General features: G+C 43.2%; 1 protein-coding gene across 12 annotated transcripts in view; it reads left to right on the top strand.

Annotated features, from left to right (window-relative positions):
* SVIL (supervillin) overlaps positions 1 to 16,140 on the top strand; it is a 143,931-nt gene that overhangs the window by 120,183 nt on the left and 7,608 nt on the right. For all 12 annotated transcript variants that reach the window (XM_077936794.1, XM_077936790.1, XM_077936788.1 and 9 more), the window contains 16 exons: positions 144 to 233; positions 332 to 418; positions 2,115 to 2,292; positions 4,154 to 4,326; positions 5,489 to 5,644; positions 6,815 to 6,951; positions 7,711 to 7,858; positions 7,989 to 8,134; positions 8,877 to 9,052; positions 9,729 to 9,870; positions 10,522 to 10,798; positions 11,711 to 11,862; positions 12,560 to 12,665; positions 14,097 to 14,304; positions 15,157 to 15,290; positions 15,902 to 16,057. In XM_077936794.1, coding sequence (XP_077792920.1) covers positions 144 to 233; positions 332 to 418; positions 2,115 to 2,292; positions 4,154 to 4,326; positions 5,489 to 5,644; positions 6,815 to 6,951; positions 7,711 to 7,858; positions 7,989 to 8,134; positions 8,877 to 9,052; positions 9,729 to 9,870; positions 10,522 to 10,798; positions 11,711 to 11,862; positions 12,560 to 12,665; positions 14,097 to 14,304; positions 15,157 to 15,290; positions 15,902 to 16,057 — 2,466 coding nt within the window. The remainder of the gene's footprint in view (positions 1 to 143; positions 234 to 331; positions 419 to 2,114; positions 2,293 to 4,153; positions 4,327 to 5,488; positions 5,645 to 6,814; positions 6,952 to 7,710; positions 7,859 to 7,988; positions 8,135 to 8,876; positions 9,053 to 9,728; positions 9,871 to 10,521; positions 10,799 to 11,710; positions 11,863 to 12,559; positions 12,666 to 14,096; positions 14,305 to 15,156; positions 15,291 to 15,901; positions 16,058 to 16,140) is intronic.

Raw genomic sequence — 16,140 nt, 5'->3', positions numbered from 1 at the left:
GTCCCAAAGGAGACCATAACCTATATTTGCATAATAGTGATTATGGGGAGAGCTTCCTGGGTGAAATGTTTAGGCATGCTAATTCGCTAAAAACTGAAGCATCTGTTATGTAATGCAAAACTGAGCATCTGCCTATTCCACAGGCTTAGCATCTCCTACCGCCATAACACCTGCCGCATCCCCTTTCTGCAACAGACTGAAGTCAACTACACCCATCTCAAAACCCCTGGAAGGTGGGTCATTAAAAAAAAAAAGAAGAGTATGATGTCTAATGAGAGTAGTTTTGATTCTCATTAATCTCAGCCACTGTTTTCATTCTTATTTTGCTTAGAAATTGAAGCTAGGCCAGATATGCAGTTAGAATCGGACATGAAGTTGGATAAACTGGAGACTTTCTTGGGGAGGCTGAACAACAAAGGTCTGTAGCAGTTTAAGGCATTTTGTGTTTTAGCTCACCTTCCTTACATCTGCTGATTTAGTAGTTCTGCTAAGTATTTTCTTCACTGCAGCAGTGGCTTGTGAGTCACATGTCTACAACATCCACTAGCAAAGCTTTGCTTAGTTCAGGACACTGGTGGAACACCATGGCTCCCCAGTATAAAAAGCACACTTACCACCTTTGTTTGTTGTTCTGCCTTTTCCCCCCTGTGCTGTACTCAGTGGATTCCCGGGCAGTGATCCAGACGCCATACCTGCCTGGCTTCAGTAAACTTGCTGCATCATGGGCATTCAGAATTATTTGTCACACAATATATTTATTTAGTATATATTTAGTAGGGACGCGGGTGGCGCTGTGGGTAAAAGCCTCAGCGCCTAGGGCTTGCCGATCGAAAGGTCGGCGGTTCGAATCCCCGCGGCGGGGTGCGCTCCCGTTGCTCGGTCCCAGCGCCTGCCAACCTAGCAGTTCGAAAGCACCCCCGGGTGCAAGTAGACAAATAGGGACCGCTTACCAGCGGGAAGGTAAACGGCCAGAGCAGCGATGTCACGCTGGCCACGTGACCCGGAAGTGTCTTCGGACAGCACTGGCCCCCAGCCTCTTGAGTGAGATGGGCACACAACCCTAGAGTCTGTCAAGACTGGCCCGTACGGGCAGGGGTACCTTTACCTTTACCTATATTTATTTATATTTATTTTAAGAGATTATGAATATTATGACTCATAAGAAAATGTCCTGCAAATTACATTTTTGATTGTTTGTTTATTGTTTATACCAATAGCTATTTGGGGGCTGGGGCACACAATATATGGCTTGCACTGAGCACAATTATTATTAGTTCTGACACTGCACTCATGACTTCACTATAATCTGTGCTATCAATTCTAGCTAAGCTTTTCAGTTTTCAAGCATTGCTTCTATTACCCCAGTTGAAGTCCACAAAAAATTCTCATCCCCTTCTTAAATGGCGGATCCTTCTTTGAAGAAATTTGAAATGGCAGTGATGTTGTTCCTCTGCACACTTAAGCAGACTTCCCATTGCTAATATGACCAAGAGAAACTGCCAGGAGTACAATAGTTGGAAGCTATTGTTGCTTATTTTGTTCTGTGTCTTGAGAATATAAGGGAACTCCTGTTGGATGGCCCCAGTCAGTCATCCATCCAGTCTGCAGATGGGGAACCTGTGGCCCTCCAGATGTTGGACTCCAGCTTCCATTAACCCTGGTCAGCATGCCCACTGGCCAGGGATGATGGGAATTGGAGTCCAGCAACATCCGAAGGAACACAGGTTCCCGTCTCTGATCTAATTAAACGTTCTGTTTCACACAGTGGTTAACCAGATGCCTCCAGGAAGTCCACAAGCAGGACACAGAGGCAGTAGGCCTCTCCCATTGTTGCTCTCCAGCAGCTGGAATTCACTGACTTTCTCCCTCTGAAGTAGGATGCTCCATAGAGCTATAATGACTAGTACCATTGCTAGGCTAATCCTTCCTGACTTTCTCTCATCCATTTATAAAGCTACTTTAGCAATTTAAGTGTTCCTTGTTGTCTTCTTTGTCTGCATTTACGCAGGGAATGGATGTTGTGTGTCCCTTCGTATCTTGCACCAATACTAAGGGTGGGTTTTTAAAAACAAAATAAAGCAATGGAAAGATATTGTGTTTCATTTTTTCTGTAGTTGGTGGAATGCAAGAAACATTGCTGACAGTCACGGGAAAATCTGTGAAGGAAGTGATGAAGCTGGATGATGAAGAAACATTTTCCAAGTTTTACCGTTGCATGGATTACCCCACTTCCTCTTTGCCTTTGGACCTGGATGAAGACTTTGATGCCATATTTGATCCTGATGCACCAAAGTGAGCACTTTTTTTCCACACACCTGGGGAGAGAGATGCTCCTACCACTGCCAGAGTTCTCCTTTGCCCCTTCCCTTTGCTTTATGCAGTGCTAAACGACTCCTACTTGAAACAGTTAGGCTATGAGTTCTTGTACTGCCATCTCTTCCACACCTGCGGTGAAAGCCCCAGGCACTCTTATTATTATTATTATTATTATTATTATTATTATTATTAGTCTTCCTCTCTCTTCCTTTGTAGAGCTAGGAGTGGTGGTGGTAGAGAAGGCAGTACCAGTTCCTCATTGCTTGAAAAGGGAATGCTAGGATATAAAGTTCTTCAGTTTAAAGACTAAGAATCCAGTATCAGTGATGATATTAATTTCAGCTTAGTCCTCCTGGGATCATTATGGTTTGCATGGCCAATGTATTAGGACTTACGCACCAGCAGCATTTGACTGTGGTGACAGAGCCTGTGTTCATGTATATTTCACTTACATCTCATCTTTCTTCCAAGGAGCTTGGGAGGGGCAGTGCATCAAGAGATTGTTCATTGAGCAAGACCCCATCTATTGAGCTTCTAGGGATCTGAATCCAACTTTGAAGTGCCACATTGTATCAGGGGCGTAGCGCTGTTTGCCAGTGCCCGGGGCAGGTACAGAGTGCATCTCCCCAGCCCACACCGCCACCTGGTGGGCGCTCATGCACTGGGCGGGGGTGGCGCATGGAGGCTGCTCTTCACCTGGCCCTCGCTGCCGCCACTCGAACCCATGTCCCTGAGATTAAGAGTCTCATTCTCTACATTGCTATTGTAATTAATGTTAAGGAAGCCATAGGATTGAAAAGGCAAGTGCTGGCAGGTAACAGTCCATGCTTAGTGTTATTATTATTATTATTTATTAATAATAGTGTTGTTATAATTATTTATTATTGTTACTCGCTTTATATTGCCCAAGGGAACCCAAAGTGACTTTCAAACAAACAAAAAGTCCTGATGGATAAATTAAATCCAAGGGAGGGGGGGACATTAGAAACACCCCACCTGCTTTTAAAAGGCCAAAGGGCTGTTTAGACATCTAGATGCAGAGGCTGCAATGCATGCCTTCAGAAAAGGCTGCATGATGTCTCTGCTTCTTCCAACAGGCACACATGGCATTTTATTGGTGCTGCTAAGCATGCACATTTTGTGCGGCATACCACACACGCTCCTCAGCAAAATGCCATTTCCTGTTTTCTTATTTAATCAGGATTTAGCATTTCTATGGAAAATCAGATATTGAAAAGAACAACACAGAAATAGCAAATCCGGATTAAATGGGGGGTGGGGTGGAATTGTCAGTATATTCATCCTCTCCCGTTGCTGAGTGTGTGGCTATTAGATCACATGCTCTGTGTGTTTACATTCTATGCTTTCGAAGCATGAGAACGGAAGACACTGTGTACCACTTCCACTCTCTTTGTTCTGACTCTTGTTCTCTCTCGGTGGAGAAGAGAGACACGCCATGATTGCTCTTTATTTTGATCCTGTAAATAAATAGCTAAACTCAGATGCCACGTGTTTGCAGTCTCAGCTTCTGCTAGGACTCTGCTGTTTACTACGTGCATGGATTTTCGGATGCATGTCCTGCTTGGACGTCCGAAGGGATGAGTGCTGTGCTACGCGCTCTGGTTTGGTGCCGGGAGAGGGCTGTCTCCCACCAAGAAGCACCAATAGGAATAGGAGGTAGCATTTTGATGAGGATAGATTCTTCTGCACACTGTTTAAAACTAGCATGCGTGAGCAGCATTGAGTACACAATACACTGCTGTGTTTTGGAAGCTCCCAACGTTTCATGGAAGGCAGGTAAAGTTTGGGTTAAGCATGGGTCTCTTTGTTTTCTCAGGTTGACTTCTTTGGTAGCAGAGCACAAACGTGCAGTGAGGCCCGTGCGCAGAGTCCAGGCTTCCAGGAACCCTTTAAAGATGTTAGCCGCAAGAGAGGACATTCTTCATGAATACACAGAGCAAAGGCTAAATGTGGCTTTTATGGAATCAAAGCGGATGAAAGTTGAAAAAAGTAAGTTTGGTATCCCAAGTGCACCTTCCGTGTGCTACAGATGCAGTGTTCTCAGAATTTATGGTTTGGCTTTGAAGCGTAGTGGTATTGCTGTAGAAAGAGCACTATGACCTTGGGCCAATAAATATGTTTTTAAACAATCCACAATATCCATACCAAAATCAGATGCATGTGAAGAGGGGAGGAACAAGATGGGAGCATGTGGACATAAAGATACTTTTCAGGCTGATGAACCATAGTTTATTGGCATGTGACCCTTACATTATTATTATTATTATTATTATTATTATTATTATTATTATTATTATTACTACTACTACTACTACTACAATACTTGTAAGTTACTTGGAGACCTTTGGGTAACAAGCAACTAATAACAACCTGGGAATATACTAGAGGTCTGAGTATTTACAGATTACTTTGCCTTAAAATAGGAAGTGCCTCAATAATTTTAAATGAATAGTGCAGGCAGGGAGAAGAGGTTGTCAGTCATTGCCAGGGGTCTGTGCCTATATGTCCTGGAAAAGAACTGCAAACACACCTGAATCCCATTCATTGACTAAGTAACTATTATGCAAAAAATAATAATGATGCAATTTTCCTTATAGACTTGTCCTATATAAATATACAGTGGTACCTCAGTCTACAAACTGAATTCATTCTGGAAATCCGTTCTTAAACCAAAGCGTTCTTAAACCGAGGTGCGCTTTCCCTACTGAGGCCTCCCGCCATCAGTGACCTTCCACCATTCAGCTTCCGAGGCAAAGTTCACTAGCCAGAACACCTACTTCCGGTTTTGCGGAGTTCGTTGCCCGAATAGTTAGTTAACAGGACTGTTTGTAGACCGAGGTACCACTGTATAGGAATTTTAAGACCTAAATGCTTCCATTTTTCACCATTATCTTGAAAATTTCCTCCTGGAAATGTCAGGTTCTTCAGATTAGTGAATAACTTGAGCTCAACCTGTTTTTTTGTTGTCTCTTTCAGCAGCAACAACAAAAAATGCTGGAAATGAGCCATGCATGAAAAAACCTAAATAAAATTTGGAAACGAAACATAATGTGGTTTCTTTGTTGTTTTGTGTGTGTGGCTTTCTTTCTTTTTCTTTCCCCCTGGCTTTTTTCTGTCTTGTCTGTTGTTTTTTTACTTCTACTGTTTTAAGTGTCTGCAAACTCAAATTTCTCAGAAGTAGCACTTGCTGGCTTAGCGAGTAAGGAGAACTTCAGCAATGTTAGTCTGCGTAGTGTCAATCTAACAGAACAGAACTCAAACAACAGTGCTGTGCCATATAAACAGCTGATGCTCTTGCAGATCAAAGGTATGTGAAAGAGCTATTATTTTCTAAAGTTTATCTGAAATGCAGACTTTAAGAAGTTATATGGGGAACTGAGGAGGAACAGCATCCATATACTGTGGTTGGGGGCTGCGGCAAATGTAGTGGTCATCTTAAGCCACCCTAGGAATTGGTATCATCGTTGTAATGTCTGTGTGTTCAAAGCACTTGGCAGGCAGGCTGCTTCTTTGAACAGCTTGGCTCAGCATCAAATTCACCTAATAGTAAGGACCCCCTGTTCCAAGGGTGTTGCAGTATTCAGAAATTCTCCCTCCACAGGTGAAGATGGGGTACTGGTTGTTTTTTGTTTTGTTTTTGAAAAAAACCTATCATGTTGCCTCTTACATAAGGACATAAGGAGAGCCAGCTGCATCAGGCCAGTGGCCCGTTCTTGCAGTGGCCAGACAGATCCCTATGGGAAACAGCTGAGCTCAACAGCATTCTTCCCTCTTGCAGCTTCCAGCAAATGGTGCTCAGAAGCATGCTACCTCTGACCACATTTTTTTCCTAAACTAAAAGGTCCCAAGGGTTGTATCCAACTAAGTTCCACACAGAGTAGACTCATTGGAATGAATGCAATTAAGTTAGTCATGCCCATTCATTTAAATGGATCTGCTCTTGAGTATGGCTAGCATTGGATATTAACCCAGGTATTGAAACCTTGTCTCACAGATTGCAGCTGCTGGGTTATTTTGGTGATCAAGTTGCTGTATTCTTTATGCACAGGAACCCTCTGCTACTACATAAGCTACCTCTTGCATAAAACAACATTGAGGAAATGGAGTATTAGTTACTTGTTACAGGGTTGTGGTTCCTTCCCCAACCCCCTCAGTGTAATCAAGCCTGGAAAATGGCGCTAGTACAGTCGTACCTTCGACTTCCAAAACATTCCGTTCAACTTCAAAAACATTCGGAAACCAAAGCACGGCTTCTGATTGGCTGCAGGAAGTTCCTGCAGCCAGTTGGAAGCTACGGAAGTCCAACCGGACGTTCGGGTTCCAAAGAACGTTCACAAACCGGAATACTCACTTCCAGGTTTGTGGCGTTCGGGAGTCAAAACGTCCGAGTACCAAGGTGTTCGGGATCCAAGGTTATGACTGTACTTATTTATAGGAATGCAACTAGTCTGGGTTTTTTTTCTCCCTTTCACTGTAGGAAGAAGACATGTTCAAACAAGATTAGTCGAGCCAAGGGCTTCATCGCTTAACAGTGGCGACTGTTTCCTGTTACTTACGCCTCATTTCTGCTTCCTGTGGGTAGGGGAGTTTGCAAATGTCATCGAGAAAGCAAAGGTTGGTGCTTATAAGCATTGAGATAACAAAGCCCTTAGTTCCTGGGGAGTTTCTTCTGTGGGCAAGATAGCGAATGGCTGTTTGTAACATGTGAAATGTGGATGTAACTGATGGGGCAGTTCTCTTCCTCCTCCTTGTTGTCATTTTGTGCCTCCCCCCACCAAAAAAAAGGCTGGTGTGGGTTGATTTTTTATATTTTAAAAATTGCATTGCAGTTTTCCTGTTTTTTAAACAAAGCAAGCATTACTATTATTTATGAATTTATACACCGCTTACATGCCAGAATGTTTTTTAAGCAGTATAACATATCAAGTTCCTATGTTACTTACAAAAATCCAGAGGCATCGTTTAAAGCAATAAAACCACATTTAAAAACCACAAAGAAATTGAGGGGATAGAAGAGACAGTGGGAGTCAAAGCTAGTGTTAATGGTTTGTAACTTGTTAAACCTTACAACTGAGCAGATGAAATAATTCTATGTGTGGAGGAGGAGGAATACAAGAATTCTGCTTGTATTCAAACGGGAGGGTGGGGAATGCTTTGAAGATGTTCTCTTTGGCTTCTGGGTTAAATGGGATAAAGTCCTCATTGAAATGCAAACAAGAGAGCCTATATGCATCTGACATAGTTTTCATGTTCAGTATCGTTTGTCTAATAAAAACAGCAGAAAGCTCCCATCCTCTTTCTCTCCTCTGAACTGAGCTATTATCCCACCAGCTGAGACAAGCCTATTCAGCTAATCGTGTTCAAATTTCTTAGGCTTCAGAACTTGCAACTTTAATTCAGACAAAGCGAGAACTTGGCTGCCGGGCTCCTTATGTGCAGACCATAGAGGAAGGAATCAATATGCACACTCATGCGGCCAAAGACTTCTGGAAACTGCTCGGTGGCCAGACAAGCTACCAGTGTAAGGCTCTTTTTTTTGTTTTTTTTGTTTTCTCCATCTCAGTGCTCGCTTTTTTTTTGTAAGAATATCCAAGAGTTGCTTCTTCCAAGTTAAACTGACGTGATGTTTTGTCTTGCCTGCTCATTTCAAGCTGCTGGAAACCCGGAAGAAGATGAAATGTATGAAGCTGCAATAATAGAAACAAATTGCATTTACCGACTAGTGGATGATAAACTTATTCCTGATGATGACTACTGGGGAAAGATGCCAAAGTGTATGCTGTTGAATTCAAAAGAGGTATAGTAAGTGGTGCTTTGAAGTTCAGTGGCAGCTCTGGTGCTCCTTTTGGGGCGCAAACAAGCATTGGCTTTTAGTACAATTTCCTAGGATATTTTCCCCTTAGGGCTCTGCTGATTCTGAAGTAGGCCCAGACTCAGCCCTTGAGTGATTGCACACTGCCTTCTCCTGATAACTCAACTGGCACCCTTGACCCCCAAATCACAAATTAAATCCAAGAGTGCCCATGCCAGAAGATAGGAACTGTGGGAACCAGGTGATATTGTAGGAAGTAGCATTCATGGCTCACTCTTCTAAGGCAAGGAAATAAAATATATTTACAAGGCATACAAACAGGCACTTTTCACAGAGCTACAAGTGGGATAATTACAAACCTTAGTGCTTGCCTTGAATGATGCAGATGTTGTAGTTTTTGGTTATGCAGCTGTAAATATACAAAACTGTAAATTGGGGTGGAGGGAGGCAAGACAAGAAGCCATTTGTGTAGGAGACCCCAGCAGCAAATCAATAATTGCTCAGAAATGAAGCCTGGGCTACTCATTATGGGGAAATGAGTGGGTGCTGCTGATCCATTTCTTCCCAGTAAACATGCATACCATTATTTTTGTGGTGTTATTGTCAGCATTGTTTAGCTGCACTGCTCAGTTTTTACTCAGCATTTCTTCTTTTTTTGGCTAAATGAATGACTTCATTGTTCGTTCTCTCTCCTCCTCCTCCCTCTCCCTTCTCCCACCTCCTTCAGGTCTTGGTGTTTGATTTTGGTAGCGAAGTGTATGTTTGGCATGGGAAGGAGGTCACGCTAGCCCAAAGAAAAGTGGCGTTCCAGCTGGCCAAACACTTGTGGAACGGCACCTTTGACTATGCAAACTGTGACATCAATCCTCTGGATCCTGGTGAATGCAACCCCCTTATTCCAAGGTATCAACCCCAACACTATGATTCATAATGCTGAATTTGCTCCCTCTTTTGATACCTCCATAACAAACGTTGCCATGAGCTAAGGATCTGAATTGCTTGCAGCTTAGAGCAGGCTTCCTCAACCTCGGCCCTCCAGATGTTTTGAGACTACAATTCCCATAATCCCTGACCACTGGTCCTGCTACCTAGGGATTATGGGAGTTGTAGGCCAAAAACATCTGGAGGGCCAGGGTTGAGGCAGCCCTCTAACTTTTGCTAATTCTTGTGCGTTTGTGGGAGGGAAATGATGGCTTCTGCATTCACCCCAGCCATTGTTAAAGAACATGCAATGCTTGTGCCAGTACCAGACAGGAAACACGTTTGGAAAAATAAATATTGCAGACTTCCTTCTCAGTATATCCAAACAGGGTGTGTATCTCACTGCTCTACATCTCCTCATTCACGTTTTTAAACAACCCTGCATCAGAACTGTGAAGAGTGTTTTTACCTACACAATCTTGTGTTCTTGTAATTCTAAAAAAAAATAAAAAATAGAGCTTTCAGAGTTGAATTAAGCAAGACATCTAGTACTATTTTTAAGCTGTTGCAGCTTTTATTTTATAGTGTGAAACGTTGATTGACGTTGCAGTGTTTTCTGTGTTTATATATATCTATATCTATCTTTTCTGTAATGCAGAAAAGGACAGGGACGTCCAGACTGGGCTATTTTCGGCAGGCTCACAGAACACAATGAGACAATATTATTTAAAGAAAAGTTTCTCGATTGGACCGAACTGAAGAAACCAGCTGAGAAGAACTCTGGCGAATCCCCTCAGAAGGTGTCAGAATTATATACTTATTTATAGTAGTTTTATTTGTGTAAATTAATTATGCATTGCCAATCAGGGCATGAAACAAACTTTATATTGTTCCACAAAGTGAACCTGTATGAGAGATTGTATTGTGTCCATTTTACAAATGGAAATACTAAGCTCTAAGAGATGGATTTGCCCAGGGGCTTACCCAATGAATTCAGAGAATCATAGAATTCTAGAAAGGGACCACAAGGGGCATCTAGTCCAACCCCCCTGCAGTGCAGAAATCTTTTGTCCAATGTGGGGCTGAAACCCATAATTGTACCTGGGGATTTTACCATAGCTACTGCGATGCACTTGTCCTCTGTACTAAGATGACATGATGATTATAACATTTCTTGTGGTCCCTTATGAAGTAAAAGAAACTGAGATTGTCAGGTGTGAGGCTAGGTTTCACCATTATAAGCGTTATTTCTATTCATGTAGTCTTTTATTCCATGTCTTCTGAAGGTTAATTTTGTGATTGACAACCAAAGTGAATTGCTGATGAACCCCTGTAGGCTTCTTTAGTATGATGATAAGTGCTTGACATCTGGCTCGTTTGTTATCATAATGTCATAATGGGCTTTCTGAAATTGCTGTCTTAGGGGAAATATGCTTTGTGTCTTGTTGCAGGAGGAAACCAGGTCTGACGTTAAACCATACGATGTCATGCGAATGGTCCCTGTGCCCGAGACAACGGTTGGCACGGTCTTGGATGGGATGAACATCGGCCGCGGCTATGGATTCATTGAGGGAGATGACGGGAGGCAATTCGAAATCATCACTGTCTCTGTGGATGTCTGGCATATATTGGAATTTGATTATAGCAGGCTCCCTAAGCAAAGCATCGGGCAGTTTCATGAAGGCGACACGTATGTGGTCAAATGGAAGTACCTTGTGAGCACTTCAGGTTAGTGAAAAATCCTCTAATGAAGTATTGATTTTTTTTTAAAATTGGGTAAAGTTGATCTGTGTTGCCCGTGAGGCACTTAACTATTCAAGCACATAACCAACTAGTTTTGTTTTTCCGTATATGAATTGCTAAAAATGATCTTGCTGTTGAGGAGGAGGGCAGGATGTAAACAATGTCCTTTATGTATCTTTTTGTGATCTTTATTTTTTATTTCAAGAGGTAACTATTTATCACCCTTTTACATTTGACTAGTTTTTACGCCGTTTCTGAATGATGCTTAATTATACAGCAGAATAGCTAAAACATAGTTATTGGTTGTTTGCTACACCTCCTGAGTGAGCTCTTCATTCATACAAGAAGCCACATATCATTTATGAAAACGGATATACAGTATCAACAATTTAATTTTCTCTACATACCTCTGCACTATGGGAGGAGCCCTTGGAATATTACCTTTTTAAAAAAAAAGTTTTACTCAAGTGAATTGCACTGTGCATATTTTACCTGCACAGAATTCCAATGCTGCTCAATAATACTGAACGCTCACCCCCACCCCCACGAAATATATAGCTGTCAAAGACTGTTAAAGTATGGGAAATGGCATAGAGCACTTATTTTAAGGTGGTAGCATGATGAGGTTGCAAAATATCACACACATACTGCAGTTGTCTTCATTTTTGCCAAGCAATGCCGTTTACTTTTTCTTATGGTGCTTTGAGAAGTATAAAACTGCTGGCCAATCTGTAGTTTTCCTGCATGTATTTTTGCCTGCCAGAGCAATTTTCCCCAGCAGTTCTTTGCAGGAACACTTTGCTATGCTTTCGTCCTAATGTTTGTGAGACGTAAAATTGACTTATGCGTTGGGCATGTGCTCCTCAGGTTATAGCCTCTTTTGACTTTGCTTTGCAGTTGGGAGCAGACAGAAGGGGGACCTACAAACCAGGGTTGTTGGCAAAGAGAAATGTGTGTACTTCTTCTGGCAAGGGAGGCACTCCACCGTCAGTGAGAAAGGGACATCTGCACTGATGACCGTGGAGCTGGATGAAGAGAGAGGTGCTCAGGTAAGCAAAGCATGGGGCTGTCAAGTTCTTTTGCTTTCAGCACGATGTAGACCAGAGGTGGGGTAACTCAGAGTCAGGGCCCAACGTGGCCCTCCAGGTCTCTCTGTCTGGCCCTTGGATCTCTCCTAAGGCCACTCCCCTGGCTGGCTCTGCTTCACACTGTGTGTAACCTTGTCTTCTGATAGTCCCTGTTGCTTTTCTGGATGGAGGGGTCTTCTCTACAGATGTGAAATTTACATCAGTTGCTCTGCCTGCTTTTGCCTCTGCCTCTATCCATCACAGGCATGTGGTCCTTGGTTGGAAGGCTGCCCAGAGGGTAATGCAGTGCTTGGGATGACAAAGGCTTCCCAGTAGATTCTGCCAAATTAATGCAATTGAAAAGGCTCTGCTTTTTGTAACCTCCTTCCATGCCTCCAGTCCTGTGAGATGATCAAAAGCATGGTTGGGGAACCTGAAGCCCTCCAGGTGTTATTGCACTCCTGTTGGTCTCAGGCAGCATGTATAGCAGGAGTTGTGGTCCGACAATAAGTGGAGAGCCACATGTTCTCCACCTTTGTCCTAAGGACGTAGGGAGGTTCATAAGACACCTGGCATAACTTTTGACCCCAGCCATTTATCAAATTAATTATGTAATATTTTGCATTGCCCTGAATGAAACTTAACCTGTTGTAATGCTAGGATCATGTTCCCTTTTCAGGTTCAAGTTCTTCAAGGAAAAGAGCCGCCATGTTTTCTTCAGTGTTTTCAAGGTGGAATGATCGTTCATACGGGCAGAAGGGAAGAGGAAGAAGAAAACACACAGAGTAAATAGCCTCCTGATACCAATTTTTCTGCTGTGACAGAAAGGAGAGTTGAACTGTGTGAATGCTTTTACCTGAATTCACTCTGTTGATCATCTAAGGCAGCACAGTAGCATTTAATTTAACCAGCACTTGTCTTGAATGCCAGGGAAGCAAACTAGTAAAAGTGAAGGCAAGTACATTTAAGCATGTGCAAAGTCTCCTTTCTCTACAATCCAAAAATCACAGCTGGCCCCACATAACTGGATTTATGCATGCGGTTTCCAGATCTGAGACAGCCATTTGCCAAGCAGGATAAACCATGTCTCCTCTCTTTGGAAACAAAGCACTACGTCACATATAGAAGATAAAAACAATACATTTAATACATTGATATTCTGTCTTTCTGCCAAAGCATTTGAAGCAGTTTATAGTTTGCAAGACACGTATAAAAGGCATGATACGGGGGGGACGGGACAGGAAGAGGAAAATAAATCAGGTCCCATCTTTCTAAATGAATGGCTGTTGATTGAGGTAGTGGAAGGAAGGAAGGAAGGAAGGAAGGAAGGAAGGAAGGAAGGAAGGAAGGAATCAAATCCAGGCTAATGAAGTGGGCCTTGCTGTCTCACCTCTCCCTCAAATAGAGTCAGGTGGAAAGACTACTGATAGAAAAGTTGACATCCATTCTTTTCTCACTATGCTAACTCAAGCCACACTGTGTTTCACCGGTGTGGGCCAACAGTGGCTACATTCACACATAGCACTTGGACATGGTTTGTTTTAACAGTGGCTTCTCAACTCAGAGCTGAGCAGACAAGCCCTTATTTTCTCCAAAGCTTTTTTTGTTTTTCCAGCTGCTCATGCTTTTGAATCTTGGCATAGGTCTGGCCAAACAAACCATGGTTAAAGAAGGCTACTGGGTTCAGGCATGTCACCTAACCAAAGTTAGAACAACAAAGCATGATTTCACACCATGGTTTGCTGACAGAAAACAAATCACGGCTACGTTGCTGGGCTGGGTTTGCACATACCAGCAAACCACAGTCAGCTTCAGCAAACCATCACTTAGCATTATGTATGAACCAGGCCCTTATGCCAGTTAGGTTTGCTTCCTCCAGCAACATTCATAATAAAGAGGGAGTGAAATGAAGTAAAAACCATCATAAATAGGAAGAAAAACTGAGTTTTAGTGAAGTGTTTTAAGTGACCATCTTTTCTGATCCTGATAGTTTGTTCAGACTTTGTGAGTGATCGACAGTGGAGATCAACACAGGCACATTCCAGGTGTTGACTGCAGGTGTGAGCAACACTGCCTCAGCACATCTGTCACTCACCAAAGCCTTGATCTTCAAGCACCTCAAGGCTTTTCGTTTGCCTGTGCCACAATGCATAGCTTAACTTGGAAGTAGCCTTAGCAGTTGTATAATAAAGTTGTGTTATCCATGCCCATTGCAGGTGATTGGCGATTGTACTGTGTACGAGGGGAGCTTTCCCTCGAAGGAAACCTGCTTGAAGTAGCCTGCCACTGTAGCAGCCTGAGGTCCAGGACATCAATGCTTGTTCTAAATATCAACAAAGCCCTCATTTACTTGTGGCACGGCTGCAAAGCCCAGCCACACACCAAGGAAGTTGGAAGAACAGCAGCCAATAAAATAAAAGAACAGTAAGTAACCAAACTATTTCTTTGAATACATATCCACATTGTCTGTCCAAGGTTTGTGTGGAAGACCCCTGAAAATGTGTGAGAAATGACTTAAGGGGGGGACAAAATTGAGGTTTATTACTTTTATTTCGTTTTTTGCACACATATTCCACCCACCCTTCCAGTAGCTCAAGGTGACATACATGGTTCTCGTGTTTTCGTCTCACAACACCCCTGCAAGGGAGGTTAGGCTGGGCAGTGGTGACTACCCTAAGTTCACCCGGTGAGTTTCATGGGGGAGTGAGGATTTGAACCTGGATCTTCCTAATCCAGCACTCTAGCCACTATGCCACATTGCCTTTATAATGTGCACATTGGGCATTGTATAGAGAAGGTGGCTAAAGTGACTAGGGTGGCTTTAGATAAATGGGTGTCAGTGGCAAGTAGCCATGATGGCTGTGCTGAGCCTCTGCATTCAGAGGCATAGTGTGTTTCATTCCAGCTGCTGGAGGGCAGCTGCAAGGGGAAAACTATTGTCTGGGCTTCCTGGAGGCACCTAATTAGCTTCTGAGAGAACCAGGAGGTTGAATTAGGGGCCCCTTTGGACTGATTTAGCGGAGCTCTTCTCAAGTTGAGAAAACACTTTCAGGATGCTTGAGTGAGCCATTGCCAAGGATGTCGGTTTATGAGAACAGTTGAGTCAGAGGAAACAAGAGGTGATGAGGCTTGGCAGGTGCCTGTTACCTGGCATTGTTCTCAGCTTTTCTTTTTTTGGCAAAGTGTCTATGAGCATGTCTGACTTGGTAAGAATCATGCTGCAGCACAAATTCACAACACGAACAGTGGTTCTGATGGATTAATATTGCATTTCAGGTGCCCTCTGGAAGCAGGGCTGCACAGCAGTAGCAAGGTGACGATACACGAATGCGACGAAGGGTCAGAGCCATTGGGATTCTGGGATGCCTTAGGGAGGAGAGACCGGAAAGCCTATGATTGCATGTTGCAAGGTAGGGAATGCTTGGTTTTCCTGCGGCGCTTTGAGAAGATACCCCAGAACTCACAAATACAGACAAGAGAAAGGCACTTGTCTAAAACAGGAGTGAGAAATCTGTGGCCCTCCCTTACCATTGGTCATGTGCTGGCTGGGGCTAGTGGGAATTGTTGTCCACAGGCTCCCCACCCCTGGTGTAAAGCTGTGGGATCATCTCTGGTGAACATGAACTCCATGGCAATACAGTGCCAGGAAATGTTCAGGGGTGCTGGCTATCATCTGGGAGAGGGCATTCTCTGTGGCAGCTCCTAGATTCTGGAATTCCCTCCCCATCTGGCACCTTCATTATATAGTTTCCATCATATACTGAAGTAATACTTCTTTATGCTGGCTTTTGACACCTCAGATGTGTTTTCAGGACCCACCCTACGGCTGTAATATTTTAATAAGTTTTTAATATTGAATTTTAGATTGTTGAAGCCCACCTTGGGGCCTGATGGGGTAGCTGATAAATCAGATGATAAAACTAATAAGTCACAAGACTCATACAAAACAACAACCCTAAAAATGGGTAAAATGGCTTCTGAAATATTAATTATATGTCTTTTCATTGCTTTTTCAAAAAAGATCCTGGGAAGTTCAACTTCACACCCCGCTTGTTCATCCTTGGTAGTTCGTCTGGGGAATTCTCAGCCACTGAATACATCTATCCAGCAAGAGACCCCACTGTGGTGAATTCTATGCCATTCCTCCAGGAAGACCTCTACACAGCTCCCCAGCCAGGCAAGTGAATGTGGCAGGGGACAATATGGACCCCAATCTGAAGCTTCACTTGTCTGCTGCCTTAGGAAGTCTCTGGCCTCTAG

This window comes from Podarcis muralis, chromosome 12, assembly GCF_964188315.1.
Source record: "Podarcis muralis chromosome 12, rPodMur119.hap1.1, whole genome shotgun sequence".
Lineage (NCBI taxonomy): Eukaryota > Metazoa > Chordata > Lepidosauria > Squamata > Lacertidae > Podarcis > Podarcis muralis.
The sequence above is the reverse complement of the archived record's forward strand: the minus strand, read 5'-3'. Positions and strand labels throughout refer to the sequence as shown.